General features: G+C 32.2%; 5 protein-coding genes across 5 annotated transcripts; 3 read left to right on the top strand and 2 right to left on the bottom strand.

Annotated features, from left to right (window-relative positions):
- Window positions 1-753: 753 nt before the first annotated feature.
- On the bottom strand, window positions 754-5,296 carry HELRODRAFT_186861 (hypothetical protein). The gene is made up of 10 exons (XM_009015862.1): window positions 5,020-5,296; window positions 4,525-4,687; window positions 4,175-4,438; window positions 3,878-4,068; window positions 3,568-3,722; window positions 3,275-3,406; window positions 2,679-2,798; window positions 1,622-1,805; window positions 1,398-1,532; window positions 754-1,107 (listed from the first exon to the last, which is right to left on the bottom strand). The coding sequence occupies exons 1-10, from the start codon at window positions 5,266-5,268 to the stop codon at window positions 1,018-1,020; spliced, it is 1,683 nt and encodes a 560-aa protein (XP_009014110.1). The 5' UTR covers window positions 5,269-5,296; the 3' UTR covers window positions 754-1,017.
- A 419-nt stretch (window positions 5,297-5,715) lies between these two features.
- HELRODRAFT_75913 (hypothetical protein) lies at window positions 5,716-8,830 on the top strand (the record flags this gene model as incomplete). Its single annotated transcript, XM_009015863.1, has 4 exons — window positions 5,716-5,820; window positions 6,806-6,874; window positions 8,541-8,639; window positions 8,720-8,830. 4 exons carry the CDS (start codon window positions 5,716-5,718, stop codon window positions 8,828-8,830), a joined length of 384 nt encoding a protein of 127 aa, XP_009014111.1.
- Window positions 8,831-10,560: 1,730 nt separating this feature from the next.
- On the top strand, window positions 10,561-13,427 carry HELRODRAFT_170038 (hypothetical protein; the record flags this gene model as incomplete). Its single annotated transcript, XM_009015864.1, has 3 exons — window positions 10,561-10,711; window positions 11,355-12,302; window positions 13,396-13,427. The coding sequence occupies 3 exons, from the start codon at window positions 10,561-10,563 to the stop codon at window positions 13,425-13,427; spliced, it is 1,131 nt and encodes a 376-aa protein (XP_009014112.1).
- Window positions 13,428-15,297: 1,870 nt separating this feature from the next.
- HELRODRAFT_170039 (hypothetical protein) lies at window positions 15,298-16,410 on the bottom strand (the record flags this gene model as incomplete). Its single annotated transcript, XM_009015865.1, has 4 exons — window positions 15,298-15,554; window positions 15,698-15,875; window positions 16,098-16,197; window positions 16,397-16,410. 4 exons carry the CDS (start codon window positions 16,408-16,410, stop codon window positions 15,298-15,300), a joined length of 549 nt encoding a protein of 182 aa, XP_009014113.1.
- A 218-nt stretch (window positions 16,411-16,628) lies between these two features.
- HELRODRAFT_170040 (hypothetical protein) lies at window positions 16,629-18,504 on the top strand (the record flags this gene model as incomplete). Its single annotated transcript, XM_009015866.1, has 2 exons — window positions 16,629-16,728; window positions 18,293-18,504. The coding sequence occupies 2 exons, from the start codon at window positions 16,629-16,631 to the stop codon at window positions 18,502-18,504; spliced, it is 312 nt and encodes a 103-aa protein (XP_009014114.1).
- Window positions 18,505-18,910: the final 406 nt, after the last annotated feature.

The raw sequence follows: 18,910 nt of genomic DNA on the forward strand, positions 1-18,910 counted from the left end.
CGGGCCCCTAGGTATTCCTAAGGCTCCTATATGTACTTTTATTTAAGAGGACAGTCCTTTTTATTTGCATTGGCGTCCTTTTTTAAAATATGTCCTATTTTTGTTTTTTTTCGCTACTTAGCCTGAAAATTTCAAACTACATAATCGGGAATAACATAAATGGCGCTCTATAAAAATAAAAGTGAATGTTTGAGCGCGTGGAGCGCGTTCAGTTCTTCGCGTCGTTATACACAAGAACGGCCACTGTTACTATGGATATATTATATATATATAATATATATCTATGACCATTACTACTTAATTATTTAAATTTTATCAAAAAACGATGCCAAAACGAAAGTACGTATATCGTGAACAGTTTTCTACTGGTAATAAAAATGTAGAAAACGCGAAAATTGTGCAAAAGCAAAAAGTCAATGGAGTGATGAAAGAAATTGTCTAAAAATAGAAATCGTTGAAAGTTTAGTACGGGTCAAGTTTAACTATTTGTTAACATGCTCTGAAATGTACAATTATTTGTTCAAAAACGATGACCTAATTAAATAAAATCTATCGAGCAATAAATATGCTCGTTGATTTTAGTAAACGTTTGTCAATAAACTGAATTTAGATTTTTTGTGAAAATTGTCCTTTTTTTGGCAGAAAGTAAATGGGAGCCTTAGGCATTGCTCTCCCTCTCGGTTGTACTAAATGTAGCAAAGACAAGACATAACTTACACATAACAAACGCGTGCATGGAGAAGGGAATTGTGTGTTTTTTTATTAAGTAAAATTGGATACATGTTAAAAGTTTAAATAATCAAATTCAGACAAATTTAAGATCATTCAGAATGGCACAAAAAACGGTAAATTAAAGTTTAAAAAAATGCAGTTCAGGTTCCAATGGAAAAAGCAACAAATCAGATTGAATTGATTAGGTTAAAAATGAATTAACTAACCATTTTACCAACAATGAAAAAAATTAACTTTGAAATTCAACAAAAATGATCAAAAATTAAATTAATTGAGCTAATTATATTATGTGATGACATCAGGTTTTGTTCTGCCAGTTATCTCTTTTAAACGTGACAACTCCAATGCTATCTCAACCAATGGTTTCAGCTGGACCTAGTCAGAATTTTTCGTAAATTTACTCCCTGATAACCTAACTAAAAATGTTCTTTAAAAAATACTTTGAAAACTTCATGTATTACAATACATAAGTTAAAAACGATTAGTGATCCAAGATAAAAAACTAACTCTTCAAAAAATTACATAAAAATTACAAATTTGTCAAGATATGTAAAAGTGAATTTTATAAAAAATTTTATTTCATAACAAAAACAGAAAGAGGTAAAAAATAGTAACAAACAATTATAGAGAAGTAACGTAAGAAATGAGTTGAATACTTTGTTTACCTGTGGATCAGCAAGTATGTTGTTTTGATCTGCTTCATAGCTATCGATGTACATTCGAATGGTGGCTCCTGACACACCAGTACCACTCAACCGAAAGATGATTCGAGAATTATCTTCAAAAGTTATTATCAGACCCTAAAATAATCACAAATTTCAATGTTAACTAGAAAAATTTGATTAAATTTAAATAATTCAATTGAAATTGTTTTGCAATTCAAACATACTTGATTCTTTGAAACACTTTTGTCAACAGGATCAGTGTAGGAAAAGTTTTCTCCAATTTTAACTTTGTATGACTTTCCTGACGCAGTGAAGGTTTTGCCTTTAAAGTTGTCAGCTGTTATCAGCTTTTCCAGCTCAGACATCAGCTGGTCACCTTTAGCTGACTCACAATTCTCATAATCATATCTATAAAAATAAACACATTTCAAAGTTAGAGCAACAATAAAGTCACTTCCATCAACTATATTAAAACTAGTGGTGTAAAATTACTGTTTGGTAAGAGAATACTTCAGTTACTTTTCAAGAGTAATCGAATGAAATAAATCGATTATATTTTCGGTTCTTTTCTATTCCATTTGTTTGTAAAAAAAACTAGGCAACACTTTTTTAACTTTTCACGTAATTTTTAAACAAATTAAGCGTTAAAAAGCATGCAAGTTTTGAATTTTCGTTCAAAACTATTAAGAATCTAAGTACTTGAATAAGTAATTGATTATGCTTTAAAACAAAGTGTCCTAACTGGTAATTGAATACTTTTTAAAACAGATTCATTAGTACCAAATACTTTGTGCACTCGAGTAAAGGTATTCAATAAGTTCTATTTGTTTCATCATTAATTTTAACAAACATCACTAACAACAGACAAAAAATTATAATTAATTATACAATCCAATATATGAATGCTATTAAAAGTTCAGTCAATTTTTTTAATCATTTAGAATCACGAAAAGCTCCCAACCATTACATTACTGGCTAAAGGATGTTATGAGAAAGTAGGAGAGGCTACAGAGACAGCCCTAGTGGTGATGGTTGAAAAGATGAACGTATGCAACATGAACAGGAACAAGTTGTCAAAGAAGAATGCCGGTGATTACTGCAACAGAATGCACTAAATCCACTTCTTTTGCGGCATCCTCAAACAACGACAGATGATCAGCTGGAAACTTGCTGACTTTCTCAGCAAGGTCAGCATCAAAATGGAAAAGCATCAAGGTATCAAAAACCTTCATTTTATGTAAACCACACAAATCAGTGTAAGATCTGTCAAGTTTTAATTACCTTGTATAGAAGTTCCTTCCAAATGCCTTCCAATGTTGAAGGACTACATTTTCAACAGATGTCTTCTTGTGTGCCAAGATTGACAACCAAGCCAGGCACGCCCACATGCCATCCTTTTCTCTGTCATTGTTATATCATGTTGAACATACATTTACTTACAAATATAATTAATTGTTTACAACCATAATCAACTTTATAAAACATTTGGAATTATTGAAATTTCAAACAGGGATAATGAAAACAATGCATTAACAGTCAATCACAATATCAACAATCATGATGGCAATGAGTGGCAGTTATGATGGAAATAAATTAATTCTGGTGATGATGGTATGATAATCAATTAACATGATATATGATAGAGCAGCAACCATCCAAATGTCATCAAAGTTGATTAACTACATAGAGAAATGAAAAAAATGAAAAGCAGTGATACAAAATGAAAAAATGTCCAACTAAATGATGCAAATTCAAATTTTCAAATAAAAAATTACCGGAACATTCAAAGTGAATACAAGTTAGGAAGGAGTAAACAAATAATAACAATAACAATAATAATAATAATAATGAAAAATGTTAAGTGCTGATGAACTAACCTAATATGATCGGAGCCAGTGCCAAAACTTTCTTCACCACATAGGGACATGACATGAGCATCCATAAGATTCCCAAAAAATTTCCAGCCTGTTGGTGTCACAAAAAATTTATGGCCGGTCTTTTCTGCAACTCTACAAAAATCAATTTATTCTAAAAAAACATTTAAAGAAAGTTTTAATATTAAAATACCTCTAAAAGTGATAGATTGAAAAATCATAAAAATTCTTTTTGTGTAAAAGACAAAAAAAATTATTTTAATAATTCTGCCTAGAATAGTTTGAGGAGAACTAACCTATCGAGAGCGGAGCTGGTGGGCATGCTCCTTGCAAAACCTTGTGGAGGATGTTTCTGAAAGTATGGTATGCACTGGACATTAGCTGCTATGACAGCCAGTGAGTCACTGGGATTCACAAAAAAACCATTTTTACCCAGTATCATGTTGCGGTCCTAATCAGAATTTACAAATAGAACAATTTTTTAAATTTTGTATACCAATTTTTATTTTATGAGACACTTAAAAAGACAACAAACATCAACATTGGAAAAATTCTCAGAAGCTAGATAATTCAAAACAACACTAATAAACAAGAGCAGAAACAAACCCCATCTCCATCGAATGCAACTCCAAAATCAAAAACTCCTTTTTGCATGACTTCAACAAGATTATGTGCATAGGTCAAGTTGGGATCAGGATGTCCGCCACCAAAATCAGGAAGAGGATTGCAATGACTGGCATTTGCTTCTGGGACACCTAACTCATTGCATAACACCTTCACCACATATGGACCCATAACTAAAAATGCAGAAAATCCAGTAAAAACAAAGCATTTAAAAAAATTAATTTGTTAAATTAAAACAGTCTAGTAGTCTGTAAAATGAACACAGAGTCTAGTTTTTACCTCCATGAAGAGCATCAGCAGTTACTTGAAATCCAGAACTTATAAGTTGTTTGATGGCTTGGAAATCAAATATTTCTTTCATAAGCTCCAAGTAAGCATCAACCGAACCAACGACTTCCACTTCAAAACTGTGTGAAGATTCCACAGCTAACTTAACACAACACAACTTTGATACATCAACTTTAATTTCAGGACAAATGAGATAACTGGTAATTGATTTTGACAGTTCAAACATTTTGTCTGTAAGATTTTCAAGAGCTGGTCCTATAAATTTTTTAAAATTTAGAATTTCATTATTTAAGCATGTACCATATCTACATCTTGTGTGATATAATTTATTATCGAGTAACCTCCATTGCAGGTGTTGAACTTGATACCAAAATCATGATCAAGTCCCCCAGGATTGTGAGATGCTGTCAAAATTATTCCACCACTTGCTTTCTTCTTTCGAATATAACATGAGACAGCTGGTGTTGACATAATTCCATTTCTACCAATGTATAACTTGGCAACCTGTGGTTACAAAATTAAATATTACTGTAAATAAAATTATTATATATTAACCTTCAAGATTTAAGAAAACAGTTTAATTTTTTAATTAAATCCTAAAACAAAAATCAATACGAATACATCAAACTCACTGATATATAAAATAGAAGGCTTCAATCTCAATGCCTTCACTTTAGTAGTCAATGATTAAACTTTGAACATTAAATAAATAAAAGCAATAATAATAAAATTAATAATTGTATATAATATATATCTAAATAATATTCAATAATTTGATATTAAATTTTACTAATATTAAAATTTGAGTTTAAAAAACAGCATTTAAAAAAGAAAACCTTGTTTGCAGCAGATATTTGTATGATTTTCTGCAAAGCCTCATTATTATAATATCGTCCATCGCCACCGACAACCAGCGTGGACCCTTGCAACCTGTCCCCCAGACCTGCCCTCAATATGCATTGGACAAATGCCTCAGTGTAGTGTTCTTCCATAAAAGTTTTCGTTGCTTTCCTTAGACCACTTGTTCCCGGTTTCATTCCAGGAAATGGCTTCATAGAAACCTCCAAAATTTTTAATTCAGGCATTTAGAAACGATCAGCAGACGAGAAAACAGGCACCACTGGTCAAAGTTTCACAGGATGAATGAAACTTTGTGAAGGTTCAAGGACAGTTGATGTTGAAAGTCAACGATCGAGATAGAAATGAATTATATTTTTCTTCTATTCAACGCTTGCGGAATTTTAAATGTTTCAAATAAATAGTTTTAGAAAATTATAAATAGTATTAAAATAAATAATGTTTTAAATCTATTGATTTATATATTATTTGTTTTTGATATCCGCCATACTTCGTGTTTTTAATTCGCTGTTCCGAGCGTGGAGGTTAGTTTCTTATTTTGAAATTTCCGGAGTATTTCTTGAAGAGGATTGTGTAATGGTAGTTCGTAATCCGATAAATTTTTAAATATTGAGTTTAATGGTTTCTAATTTATTTAATTACTGAAGTTTAGGTGAGTCTTCTCCAAAGAAAAGATGAATCCCACTAAGCCGGCCTGGGAGTTACTTGGAGAAGAGTTCGTTAAAACGTATTACACGACTTTTGAGCACCACAGAGATCAACTCATTGCTTTATATTCTGTTAGTTCATCAATACATATTTTTACTATAAGTCTTCTTAAATGCATTGTTTTGTTTTTCAATGAGATTAATTTTTAATTAAAAGTGGGTTTTTAGTTCCTCTCATCTCAGTTATCTGATTAGTGATTTCATACAAACAAGATTTATTTACTTTTATATTAAATTTAAATTAGAAAGTTTTTTTTAGCATGTTTACTTTTCCTTTATCCGCTAACACTTGTCTTATTAAATCTGAATGAGTACTTCATGCTCATGGTTTCTCTGATCTTGCTCGGTTTCGTAGTTAGTAGACTCTTAAAAAAATACTCTCTGATGTTTTTATAAATCACATATAATTTATATGAGATTTATAAAAATTATTCTGCTTCTTATATCTTCCTTGCCTAGTTAGAAAAAGTATTCTGCTTGTTACATCTTTCTTGACTCTAACCTAAAAAGTTTTGCCGTATAATTGTAATGAAAATTCCATTTTAATATTTTTAATTTTTCATCATATACACGAGTTTGTAGTATGTAAAGGCTTTTTAATAGCTGAACAAAAAATAATAGCTAATGTTTCAAGGTAAAAATGTACTTCTGAAAAAGTTGTGTCAAATTTCAAAACAAAAAATTATGGTCATAACTTTTTCTAGGTTGATCTGGAAGAGGTCTAGAATTGACTGCTAGATTATATAATGAATGTATGTAAAGTAATCATTGTAAATAAGAGGTATTAATATCAACAATAATAATTGTATAAATTTATTATATCTATAATTTTTTAACTTGTCATTTTTTGAAGTTACGGTTTGGTTAACTCATATATGCATTTATAAATATCTGAACAAATTATAATGAATATAAACTATTATAAAGAATAAAGAAATTATAAACAATTTAATAATCAAGTAGAATTAAATAGAGTTTGTTTTGAGGATGGTAAAAAAGGAATAATTAATTAAATAATTAATTAAATATTTAATTGATTAATATTGTCACACCCAAGCCTGATGCTATGTTCACATTTGAAGAGCACAAGGCTCAAGGACAAGCAGCTATAAAAGAAATTCTGACGGTAACATTTTTTTTATTATTATCCAGGTGAAATTTTTTTTTCAATTTGTCAAGATTTATTTTTAGAATGTTTATTGTGTCTGGAATGTTTAAATATTAAGAAGAACAATTTTTGGAACGTTATATTCTATATACAGCATTACATCCATCATTTTCAATTAATGTAGGTACATAATCTTGATTGATTTTCCTTGATATTTGCTGCTAGTAGGTGACCTCAAGTTGAAATGGGATTTTTTCATTATTAATATGTTATGGGATTGTTGAGTTTAGAGATCTGCTTGCGAAATCTGATGTATGCCAAAGAAGCACTCCACACGATTTACATAATTAACATCAAAATCTCTTTAATTTTCTATTAATTATCTTCAATTTACATTAAATTAACTTCTTTTTTTAATTATTTTAACTTTCACATATTTAAGATAAGTTGAAGAAAACATCAGAATAATTTGTAGCATAGTGGTTTTGTAAAATTTTAGTGTGAATCTGCCGTGAAAAGAATTATTGCTCGTAAGTTAGGATGGTATATTAAATGTATATTATGTCTTGTGTTATATCCTAGTGGAGGGGTAATATTAAAATAGTAAAAGTACATTTTTATCCACTATTTAGAAAAAGTTATGAAAATTCATAATGTATTAAATGTCACCACGTATAAATTTGTGTACTTTAATTTATTAATTTTATGTTGGGTAAGTTTTTTGTCAATGTAAAGAAAATATAACTTTTACTTTCAAAATTTGTTGAACAAGGTTTGCTTTGAGTTAGTGGGCTGAAAATTGAAACGTTCATCAAAACAGGAATTAAGTCGTTGAGATAACAAAGTAAAAAGTGACCACAAAGAGAACCAGGATCTTTAAAGGAAATGTGGATGGATGTGCCAGAGATAAAGAGAAAATATATTCAAAAGACATGGATTGAAACCTTTTAAAAATTAAATCTCAAGAATACAGAATTCATTTGTAATGCCAATTTTAACATAGTGGGTCAAAACATGGAACCCAACATAGACAATAGCAAAGGCTGAAACCATGTTGAGAATCAGCTATGATGATTGCCTGACAATTGGGAAAGTCCAGAAGATGTTTGGAATCAACAAATATGAAGACTGACCATTTAAGCATTGTTGGTTGTAAACAACAGGATACACAAATGAAAATAATAATTGTAAGTGGACCCATTGGTATCATCAAAGCGTTTTTGTAAAGAAAACAAAGTTGTAGAAGTTTGCCAACAATATGTAAAATTAATTTAAATTTACAAGACATGCAAAAACAATTACTATGTAATTCTAGGGTTCCACTCAGGTGACATTTAAAGTATGCGACTTCACTTTTAGTGTCTACACAAGTGTAGACACTAAAAAGGAATAGTGATCTCAGTGTTATCTATGTATTTTTGTATCTTCCAGTCTCAGACACTCGTCCATTTGAACAATTGGTTGAGCCCGGGAGATATAAAATAGGGTTAAAAAATATCGAGGCCACTATGCCTCGATAGACATGCATATTCCTTGAACCGATTCACTTAATAATTAGTTGGTCATATGTTCAACTTAAGTTATCTTTATTCCTGAAGATATGTTTGCCTTTGAATCTTTAAATAATTAAAAGGATACTTTGTTAACATTGAAATTTACTCATTCAATGTAATATTTAAAGGAGAAGTTGCGATTTGGATCAATACAACATGTTGTTACAAAGGTGGATTGCCAGCCTACATCTGATAGTGGAATTATTGTTTTAGTCACTGGTCGACTCAAGGTATAAATTATACAATTTTATTTTATTTAGGACATGACGTTTAACATAAATTCAACATATTTTCTTTATGCATTTAACAGGCAGATAATGACCATCCCCATGGTTTCAGTCAAACGTTTTTCATCAAACCATGCAACAACAGCTATTTTATTTGCCATGATATATTTCGACTGTCCATACACGATATGTAGCACTTTTCCCAATTTTGTTTCTTTACCACAGCAGATAATAAGCTTGAGACCCTGGTGTTACACTATGATCTAGCCAAAACGTTTTAATTTACTTGAGTTTTCAAGCTTTGAATAGATTAAATGAATTATTTTTTATATTTAAAAGAAATAAACAAAAACTAATTTAAAACTTTGTTTTGTGGGTTTGTGTTTCCATTTGCACGTGCTCTTTTTATGGTTCATACGATGTTTTTTATTTCAAAAATTCAATAACAAAGGCAACATGTTTGTTCTGTTGTAAAATTGTTATCTCCAACAGCATACAGGCTGAAGTCTCATAAACGGGATTGATCTTGAAGGCTTACTAGTTTTCTAAACTAAGCATAAATGATTTCATGTGTTGGGTCCTCAAGAACTGTGAGTTTGAGCAGCTGGACTATTAATATAAAGGCACCAACAGTAAGGTATAGATTGGAAATGATTTGCGCTGGTATGCATCTGTCTATGCGTTCTGAAACCCAAAGGTTTTTTTTTGTTATATTCGAACCCAGCCACTGCAAGCACTACGAAATAGCTCAATTGTATTCAAAATATTAAAAGACAATACAACGAGCAATACCTTCAGACAATAATTCTTTCATAAAAATATCGTTCAAAAAATTACGTACGGTAACAGACCCATTCAATCCTATCAATCGAGCAAGTTTTAATCGATGGATGGTTTCTTTCCATACCTTCAGTAAATCAGTCTGAACAAACACTACCATGATCTGTTAGGCGAACACTTGCACAGCTTCGATCCGGCCGTAGCAACCTTACTTAACAACAGACCTTTGGAAAAATTCTGTGGAGGTTGCAAGTTGGCACAGCCTCGGTTGAACCAATCAGCAGGTCTCTGACATAGGGCAACAACAAAATATACTAGGCAGTCTTAACCCCTAGGCCATCACGTCTATATAACTAAATAAAATTTATTAACTTGATATAATTAAATTAAATTGACCTTGATAAAATAATAAAGACGATGAAATTAAACATCTTAAACAAAGGCATAAAAAATAATTTTGACATTTACAAACTAAATAACTGGCAATTATTTGCTTCAGTTTTGTTAAATTACTCAAATGTCAAGTTTTTACATAAGTTATGTAGATAGATGGCACAGTTTTTGTAGCCCGAGGGTTCAATTTTAAGTATAAAAGGGCGTGTAAGGGGTTCTGAGTCTGTCATCTGTGTTATAATGAACATAAAAAGAGGCTTTGTGCTTACTTACTAAATTTTCTCAACAGCTGATTTTGTTGTGTTGTTTTGTTTACTATTTCATTTCTGCCACAAAATTGATCAATTTGGCTAGAAATTTTAAATTTTGGCGTGAACGTCTCTACGTCAAACTCGCAAAAGTAAAATTTTAATTTTTTATTAAATTATTTTCGTTTGTTTTCTTTCAATCTTATAGGTTGATTGCTGCAATAAACTCTTTTTAAAAACAATGAACAACTTTTTCTTTGTTAAAATGTGAAGTGAGGAACAAAGAAAGTTTGCATTTATTAACTTTTAGTTGAATAAATAAGTAAATTTTTAGCAGCAGACTGTTCTGAGATTTTTAATAAAGGTTTCCATTTCCATACTGAAAAAAATTATAAATAAGTTTTGTTAATTTTTTTTTTTCTGTATAAAATATAAAATAAATCTATTGCTAGTCTGTATTCTATATATTTTGTTTCTTTAGTTCTGTTATTTGAAAAAAGAAAATGTGGAAAAGCTGGATGGACTACTACCACCAGTGGAGTAGCACACCAAAGCCAAAATGGAAAAGCCATGAGCACGAGAAAGCCAGGAAAAGTGGAAATAGCAGTGATGATCTTGTGGAAAATGATGAATGGGTTTTGGTTAAAAAGCCAGGTTATATTTTCCTGTTACTTGTCATTGTTAAGTTTACATTTGTTTTTAATGTGAAATACTGCTACTGTGTTTCAATACAAAAGTATGTCATTTTTGTTCAATGTTTAGTAAATATCTCTGTATTTTCAATGTTGTTGGTGATTCCAAGCTAAAAGGAAGGTTTTATGAAGTTTTCTCATTTTAAGTTTCAAAATGCATTAAAATTTTTTAGAAGTTTTAACGAAAACTTAACATCGTAAACCTGACTGATGATAATCACAACATAAAGTCTGATGATGCATGTAATGCAGTTTTCAATTAAAAACACTCAGAGCTTTTCAATATGCGATGATGAATTTGAGGCGTTTTCCAGTCAAAAATTGTATACAGTGTTTATAATGTTGGATAGACAGGCAGGTAGGCAGTCTTTGAAGATGTGACGGAATCACTGTAGCAGTGAGGGATTGATTATCTTATTGTAGATGGAGATACTTTGGTGAGGTTAGTGGTGCAAGATAGAATAACAAGCACATCATACCTGGCAGATGACTTAAGTAGGAATAGACATGGTCGATATATATTTTAATTAAAAATCTGGAGGTGGATATTTTTCATGACCAATTAACTAAAAAATAATTTTAATTTTTTAATTTTTTTCTTTCAGAGTCAAGGGTTACTAAAAACAAAAAAAGAGATGCCTTACATCAAATTAATCTAGATACAGACCTTCAAATCTATGATGCTGATGATGAGAATGCCAGGGATGAAAAAGATTGCAAAGTACAGACAAACAAAGTTAACCCCTCAGGTAACACAAAAAGGAAGAAATCAAAAATTAAAGTTCACGTTGATGAGGATGAAGAAGAAGATGATGAAAGAAGAAAATCTTTGATTGCTTTAAATGATCATTTCTCTAGGACGTTATCTACTTCAAAAAGTTTCAGAAAAACTCAACTGAGTAGGTCAAATGAAAATTTATCATCAAAAGTTAAACAGAACGACAGCTGCTCCGATGACCAACAGGACCAACATTCCGACTTTGAGCCTTATAGAGGACCATTTTTGAACCTCTTGGATGACACACCTTTTGGAAGGAAAGGTAAAGTGCTCAGCAATGCCTCATCTCAACCAGAAATCGCTAACATTCCTTCATTAGAAGAGTGCTGGGTTGTCACACCTGCACCCTGCTTCACCGGGGTGCCAAAAGAATGCCCAAAAGGTTCTTTAGAAGATCTTTTAATTGAACGGACGACAAAATCCGTTTACCAACGCTTAAAAGCCAAAAGCTCCAAAAAAAATTTGAATTCCAGTGATAGTAACTATAGTGTGGTGGAAGACGAAATGAATGACGAAATTGCGTTTACATTGCCGAATGAAGGCGATGACCACGAGCGTGAAACTGAGTTGAAAAACCGGATGGAGGAAGTAGCCAATAAAAGTGTGCTAAACATGCTCGTCAGCCATTTTTCAAGAGTTGAGTGTGAAAGCAACAATGAAGACAGAGGAACGGAAGATGACAACGATGTGAACTATAGGAACGATAACACGGGCGTTAGGTATTTTAACATTAAACATAGGCGTTATCACGACAATTTTAGAGGAATTCGAAAAGGTAAAATAATTAATTGATAATGAAACTATCTACAATGAAGGAAATTAGTCTAAAATGTAACCACTGAGGTATCCCCAAACTGAGTGAGCGTTAGATATCACTCAGCAAACGATTCAAGGGGATAATGATGAAAAATTTATTTTTGTTAGCAAAATATTAATATAAATGCTAATTTTAATGTTTTAATTTTAACACACTGACTGATTCCCAAGACCGAATTGTTTTTTTTTGTTTTTTTTTTCAGTTTTGATTTGTCTGTTTCATATTTTTATTGCGTCTCTTCGTCGATCTTTTTAAAAATTTTTATGTGAGTTTTTATGTAGCAAACAAATGAAATTATTTTTTAGTCACTAAGAATATTGTCAGTGAATGCAAATGGCGGAGAAAGATTTTGTTGATATTGAGAGAGAGTGGGGTAGAGAGAGAGAGTTATGAATCCATTAGCTCAACAAAAGAGCACCAAAAATAGCGCTGATTGCACATGAAAAAATCAAACGATTTTGTTGCCAACGCATGGAAACTAACCGTTGATGAAGTTTCCACTGAGGCTCGCATCAATTTACTACTGTGATAAATTAAGTTTTGAAAGTCCGCATATGAGGATTAATTAGTGTTGTGAGACTACTATACCGTTATGTCATAATACCTTACATTGTCATGCGTATGCACACATACACACTCGCATACATATAATTTGTGTGTGTGTTTGTGTAACCAAGATTTACTCTGTATATAATTTCTTTTCAAGGTACCTATGTTGTTTTGCCAATGAACCTTTTTATTCTATTTTCATGATTAAATTTGATGCATGTATGTTCTTATTTTTAAGATAATTTTAAAAACATTTCCGTGTAGGACATGTTATTCAAGTTTACTTTTTAATTAACTACTTGACGATAGGATTTTCCAATATTTTTTGACTTCCTCCGTAATAACCACTATGCAGTATGTACATTTGTTGCGTTCTGTATATAATTTATACGTTTTTTCATTTTAATGTACCAAAGTATAAGGACCACTGATACATATAATGTGAGTACATGAATTTGTATACACAAATTTTGTACATAAATTTTATTCCAATATATTTCAGGTGTTAAACGCGACAGTTGCATTCAAATATGATGAATTGTGGTTTTGGTTATATTGTATATATTGGATTAAGACGGTCCGAAATGCAATTATTGATGGTAATCAATGATATATATATATATAATATATGAATTTTGCCGAATTGTTGGGCATTAATCAATTTAATATTTTTTTTTCAATTTTCCTTGATAGAATTTTCTGGAAATTGATCAATTTATTGAAAAAAAATATTATCCAAGTTCATCATGATAATTTAATAAAACGGTTGTTATCCAAATTCATCATGCAGATAGAATTTTTCACAAATTATCTTCAGTGCAGGTTTGGTTTATATAGTTTTTTTAAACAAAGCAAAGTTAGTTCTTTAGCAAAGTGAGTTACATAGTTTGTGTCGTATTCTTCATCTTTATTGTCATTTTTTTGTTCTTCATTGTTATTGAAATTAGTATTAAGGCGTCGAGTTGGTAATGATGTTATCATTCCTTGTTGGATGTTTATTTGGGGTTTATTGATATCTATTAGGACAGCTTCTGCAATTTTTAGATGTATTGTGTTGGTGTTTTGACAAATTATTTTGTGTTGTCAAGAATTGGGCTGGTTATTGGAGTTGCATGTGTTGATTGTAAGTGAGATTTGATGGTTCCTCTTTGTGTATGCATTGTAAGACGTCTTGATAGTGAAGTTGTCGTACCACCAATATACCAATGTTGTTGACGCTCACTGTCGTCAATAGGGTATTTAAATTAATTCATTACATGATTATGCTTAAAAGTAGAATCGTCCTTAGGAGTGCAGTTGTTCTTTAAGACCAATTGTGATGCCTTACGATTGTTATAGTCTATCCTGAGTTTTATTTTATTAGCATCATTGATTGGTGGGGTTAACCTAATGGTTAAGGTAGCAAGGTGCTGTTTCGCAGTAACCGAGTTCAAATATGACAAGATCCCGCTATCACATGCTTCGTGTATGATGCGTCGCTTAGCACGTATTCATAAACGATGGTTGTGGCGTGTTGTTGAATCCTCTGAAATTTGGAAGAGTGTAATTGACTTTTTGTTTAACCTTTATGATTTGTTTGAGGACGACTTTGTCTATTTTATTATTTTATGTGCCATTAAGATATGATTTCTGTAATACAGGATAACAGGACAAAACAGAATAAAAGCACCTTGCAGACACAGAGAATTGTAAAACCTTGAAATATACCTAAGCAAGCTCTGATGATGAGTAAAATCGGACCTATAAGCTACATCATGAACACCAACGATTTTTTTATTAATTTTATAAATTAGATAATAATTATAAAATTATTGTTAGAATTATTGAAAAACTCAACCGTAAACTTTCAAAAGCTAAAAAAATTTGGTAGATTTTATTAAATATTGCATAAATATATATATATATATATATATTGATGAAAATCACAGCATGTTTGGCGCTAGTTAATTTTCTATTTAAATAGGAAGTGGTGAAACGTTGGGCTGACATACGATAGACATTTTTATTCCATGATCTTTCTATCGAGTAATTGTGAGCGAGCAGTCACGTCGCCATGATGAAACAGCACGCTTCCAATGTTTCGAGGCAATGCTGCTTGTCTTCTCTCTGGCTCATCATGCTCACCGCCTCCAAGCTCTACTAACTTTCACATATCAAATACATTAACGCCGAACATGCTGTGATTTTTCATCAATAATTGCATTTCTGACATATATGAAGTCTTTAAATGTTTTTGTATATTTATTCCATAAAAAACATCTGCTCCATAATTTGAAATTTATTATACTGGTATGAATCTAAACACCAAATATCTAATTTAACATCACATATAATAATTTATTTTACACTCCAAAGGTAGAATTTACAAAAAATGTTTTTTGTCTGTTAACCTATCTACTTATATTCATTTGAGCATGATGAAAAATAAGCCGATGTAGAATAAGGAGCGTGAAAGTTGCCGGGAATGTGGGGAGGATTGGGAGAATGCATATAATAGATGATCATTCTGCTGGTGTAGTGCTTGTCCTTGCGGATAAGCTTGGTTGCTGGCGTCCGCTTGGTTCTTGTTGCCTGTCACGTAGTACTTGATGTCCACTGTCGATCTGCTGTCATTCTTCACCGTCATCTTCGTCATGCGTATGCATGTTGGTTCACTGGTGTCTGTTTATTTTTTAAAACGTATGTTATTAACGAAATGTTTTGTGCAGAATGAATTGTGTTGATTATATGCCAGTTCAACGTTTCATCACTCCACCAAAATTTTAATCGCATTCTATTCACAAATTGTTAAAATTTATTCCTACTTGACATTATGTGGAAGTGGGTGTTGAACTTGTTGAATATGAAGGGAGCATTGATCTTTCCATCGAGTAATTGTGCGCAGTCATGCCGCGATGATGAAACGGCACGCTTCCAATGCTTCGAGGATGCTGCTTGTCTTCTCTCTGGCTCATTGTGCTCACCGCCTCCAAGCTCTACTAACTTTCACATACATACATTATATATATATATATATATATATATATATATATGTGTGTGTGTGTGTGTGTGTGTGTGTTGGGAAGAGACCATATTTCGTAAGTATTGTATGAAGTCTACCGAATTCGGTAAAATTAATACAATACTGTATATATATATATATATATATATATATATATATATATATATATATATATATATATATTATATATATATGGAATGCACCGAAGTTCGGCCCCGGCCAAAATCCGGCCTTTTTTTCAAATCCGGCCAAATCCGGCCCTGGCCGGATTCGGTGGCCGGATTTAGGGCCGGATTTAAGCGTCTATCAACATTTAAAAATTTTATAAATTGAAAAAAAAAAATTTTATTGAATTCGATTAATTTTATGTCAATAAGTTAAAAGCTAAGCATACATGACACATAATAACAACATCACTAATTGTGAGCTGAGCTGGACAATTTTCTTTGTGCTTTAACATGGGTTATGCATACATTATAAGTTGATCTTTGTGTAAAAGAACTTGTGCACGTGCATGCATGGCACATAATAACAGCATCACTAATTGTGAGCTGAGCTGGACAATTTTCTTTGTGCTATAACATGGGTTATGTATAAATTATAAGCTGATCTTTGTTTACAAGAAATTGTGCACTTATATATAATAGTATATGACGATGATGCAGCTATAAAGCGCATAATTTAAGAACAATATATTTATTAAGCATTTTTTATTATTGGTGAATTTTATAAAAATGGCTGAAAAGAAATTCGGAGTATGGGCGTTTTTTGACGTTAAAACAAACGATAAATCGAAGGCAGTTTCTAAGGAATGCAATGCAGTATTGTCGCGGGGTAAGCCTGATAACCCCAAAAGTTTCTCAACGTCTTCTTTGATTACTCATCTAAGGTCAAAGCATCCACTTCAGTATGATAATATGAACAGTTTAAAGTCTTCGATTGCAGTAGCCGTAGAATGCGAAGATGCCACCTCAAATGACAGTGATGCGAGTTTGCTAGGAAATGAATCAATCCAGCCCACCCAGCCAAAGATTAGAGAAGCATTTGACAAACAAAAACCTTGGGATATAAACAATGACAATGCTAAGCGTATCCATGTGGCGATTGCTAAAATGATAGCGATAGATATGGAGCCTTACCAGGTCGTCGAAAAATCAGGATTTATCAATTTGGTGAAAACCTTGGAGAGAAGGTACAGCATGCCTTCTCGAAAGTATTTCACCGAACGTGTAATTCCTGATCTTTTTGAAAACGCATCTTCATCACTGAAGGAGAAGGTAGCTGGAGCATTGAGCCTTGCGTTTACAACAGATACATGGACAGCAGACATAACAATGGAGTCATATTTGGGATTGACAGCCCATTGTTTAACTCCTACGTTCGAACGCCAAAGTTATGTTTTGCAGTGTGTAAAATATTCAGGTTAACACACAGCAGCAAATCTACTGTCAGCGTTTGATAGGTCACTCAAAAATTGGAACATTCCACGAAACAAATGTCATTTAGTTTTGCGAGACAATGCGGCAAATATTACCAAATGTTTCCGAGATGGAAACATTAAAAGTGCACCTTGTTTTGCCCACACGGTTCAACTCTGTATCAACGATGGTATATTAAGTCAACGTGGTGTTAGTGATCTCCTGAAAGTTGGACATAAATTAGTAGGCCATTTCAAACACTCGTCATCAGCCACGGATCGTTTGCACAATTTGCAAGCGGATTTAAATCTGCCAAAACACCAGTTAATTCAGGACATCCCCACAAGGTGGAATTCAACATTCTTCATGGTGCAGCGACTGTTAGAGCAACGTCGAGCAATAACATTGTACTGTGCTGAAAATGAATCTGTTACTAATTTGTCACCAAATCAATGGTCTGTTGCTGAAACTGTTGCTGCGGTTTTGGAACCATTCGAGGAGGTTACCAGAGAAGTTAGCTCATCATTAGCATCTATATCTTTGGTTATTCCAATGGTGTATCTTTTGGTATTAGTTTTGGAAAAAGAAAGTCGGGATGCTGGCATTAAAACAATGAAGGCCACACTGCTGAATGCTATCAACACCAGGTTCCAAAACATTATAAATGACCGAGTTTACAGTGTAGCTACAATGCTTGATCCAAGGTTTAAGACCCGCTTCTTAAACGATACAGCTTGTACCTGCCACTAAATTGTTACCTCAAAATAACAAAGAATTAGAGTCTACATCAGATCAGAGGATGTGCAATCCCAAAAGCCAACAAAAAAAGACGTGTTGATGAATCATCTTCAAAATTGTGGGACTGTTTCGAAGATATGTTGGAAAATGAAGTAACGAGTATTTCTAACAACAGATCATTTCAAGATAGCATCAGTGATGAACTCTCAACTTTCTTGGGAGAACCATTGTTACAGCGACAGGAAGACCAGCTACATGGTGGAAGTTTAACACTAGAAAGTATCCAACCATATCAAAGGTTGCACAAGTTTACCTAGCACCTCCACCAACAAGTGTACCATCCGAAAGATTGTTTAGCACGGCTGGAGACATCATCACTGAGCATCGCACAAGACTGCTCCCTGACAACGCTGAGAAGCTGATATTCTTAAAATACAATGCTTCTCTTATTTAACTATTTACATGTGAAATAATAAACTTTTTTTGTACACTGGAATTTTTTCAATAAAAAACAATCAATACTTTATGCTTTGTGTTATTTTTTGGTGTTCAACATGTAGATAACCGTAAATGTGAGTATTTTTTCTAACGTATGTAAAATAGCAACTAAAATCTGGCCCCGACCGGTTTTTGAATTTTAAATCCGGCCAAGTCCGGCCCCGGCCGGATTTGAAAAACCTAAATCCGGTGCATCCCTAATATATATATATATACATATATATAAATACATATATATATATATTTATATATATATACAATAACATCTCCAGCACAACTCTTTACCATCATGTACAATTTTTTATACACTGCACAAATAAAAAAACCCAGTTTATTCATCTAAAATAACAACCAAGTCGCCA

The sequence above is a fragment of the Helobdella robusta genome, assembly GCF_000326865.2.
Source record: "Helobdella robusta unplaced genomic scaffold HELROscaffold_17, whole genome shotgun sequence".
Lineage (NCBI taxonomy): Eukaryota > Metazoa > Annelida > Clitellata > Rhynchobdellida > Glossiphoniidae > Helobdella > Helobdella robusta.

Bases quoted from the DNA above. Each gene is read 5' to 3' on its own strand.
- HELRODRAFT_186861 (XM_009015862.1), bottom strand. From the start codon at position 5,268: ATGCCTGAATTAAAAATTTTGGAGGTTTCTATGAAGCCATTTCCTGGA. The intron at 4,688-5,019 runs GTTTTCTTTTTT...TTGTAACCACAG, and splicing joins AAATATCTGCTGCAAACAAG to GTTGCCAAGTTATACATTGG. The intron at 3,723-3,877 runs GTTTGTTTCTGC...AATTCTGATTAG, and splicing joins TTGCATTCGATGGAGATGGG to GACCGCAACATGATACTGGG.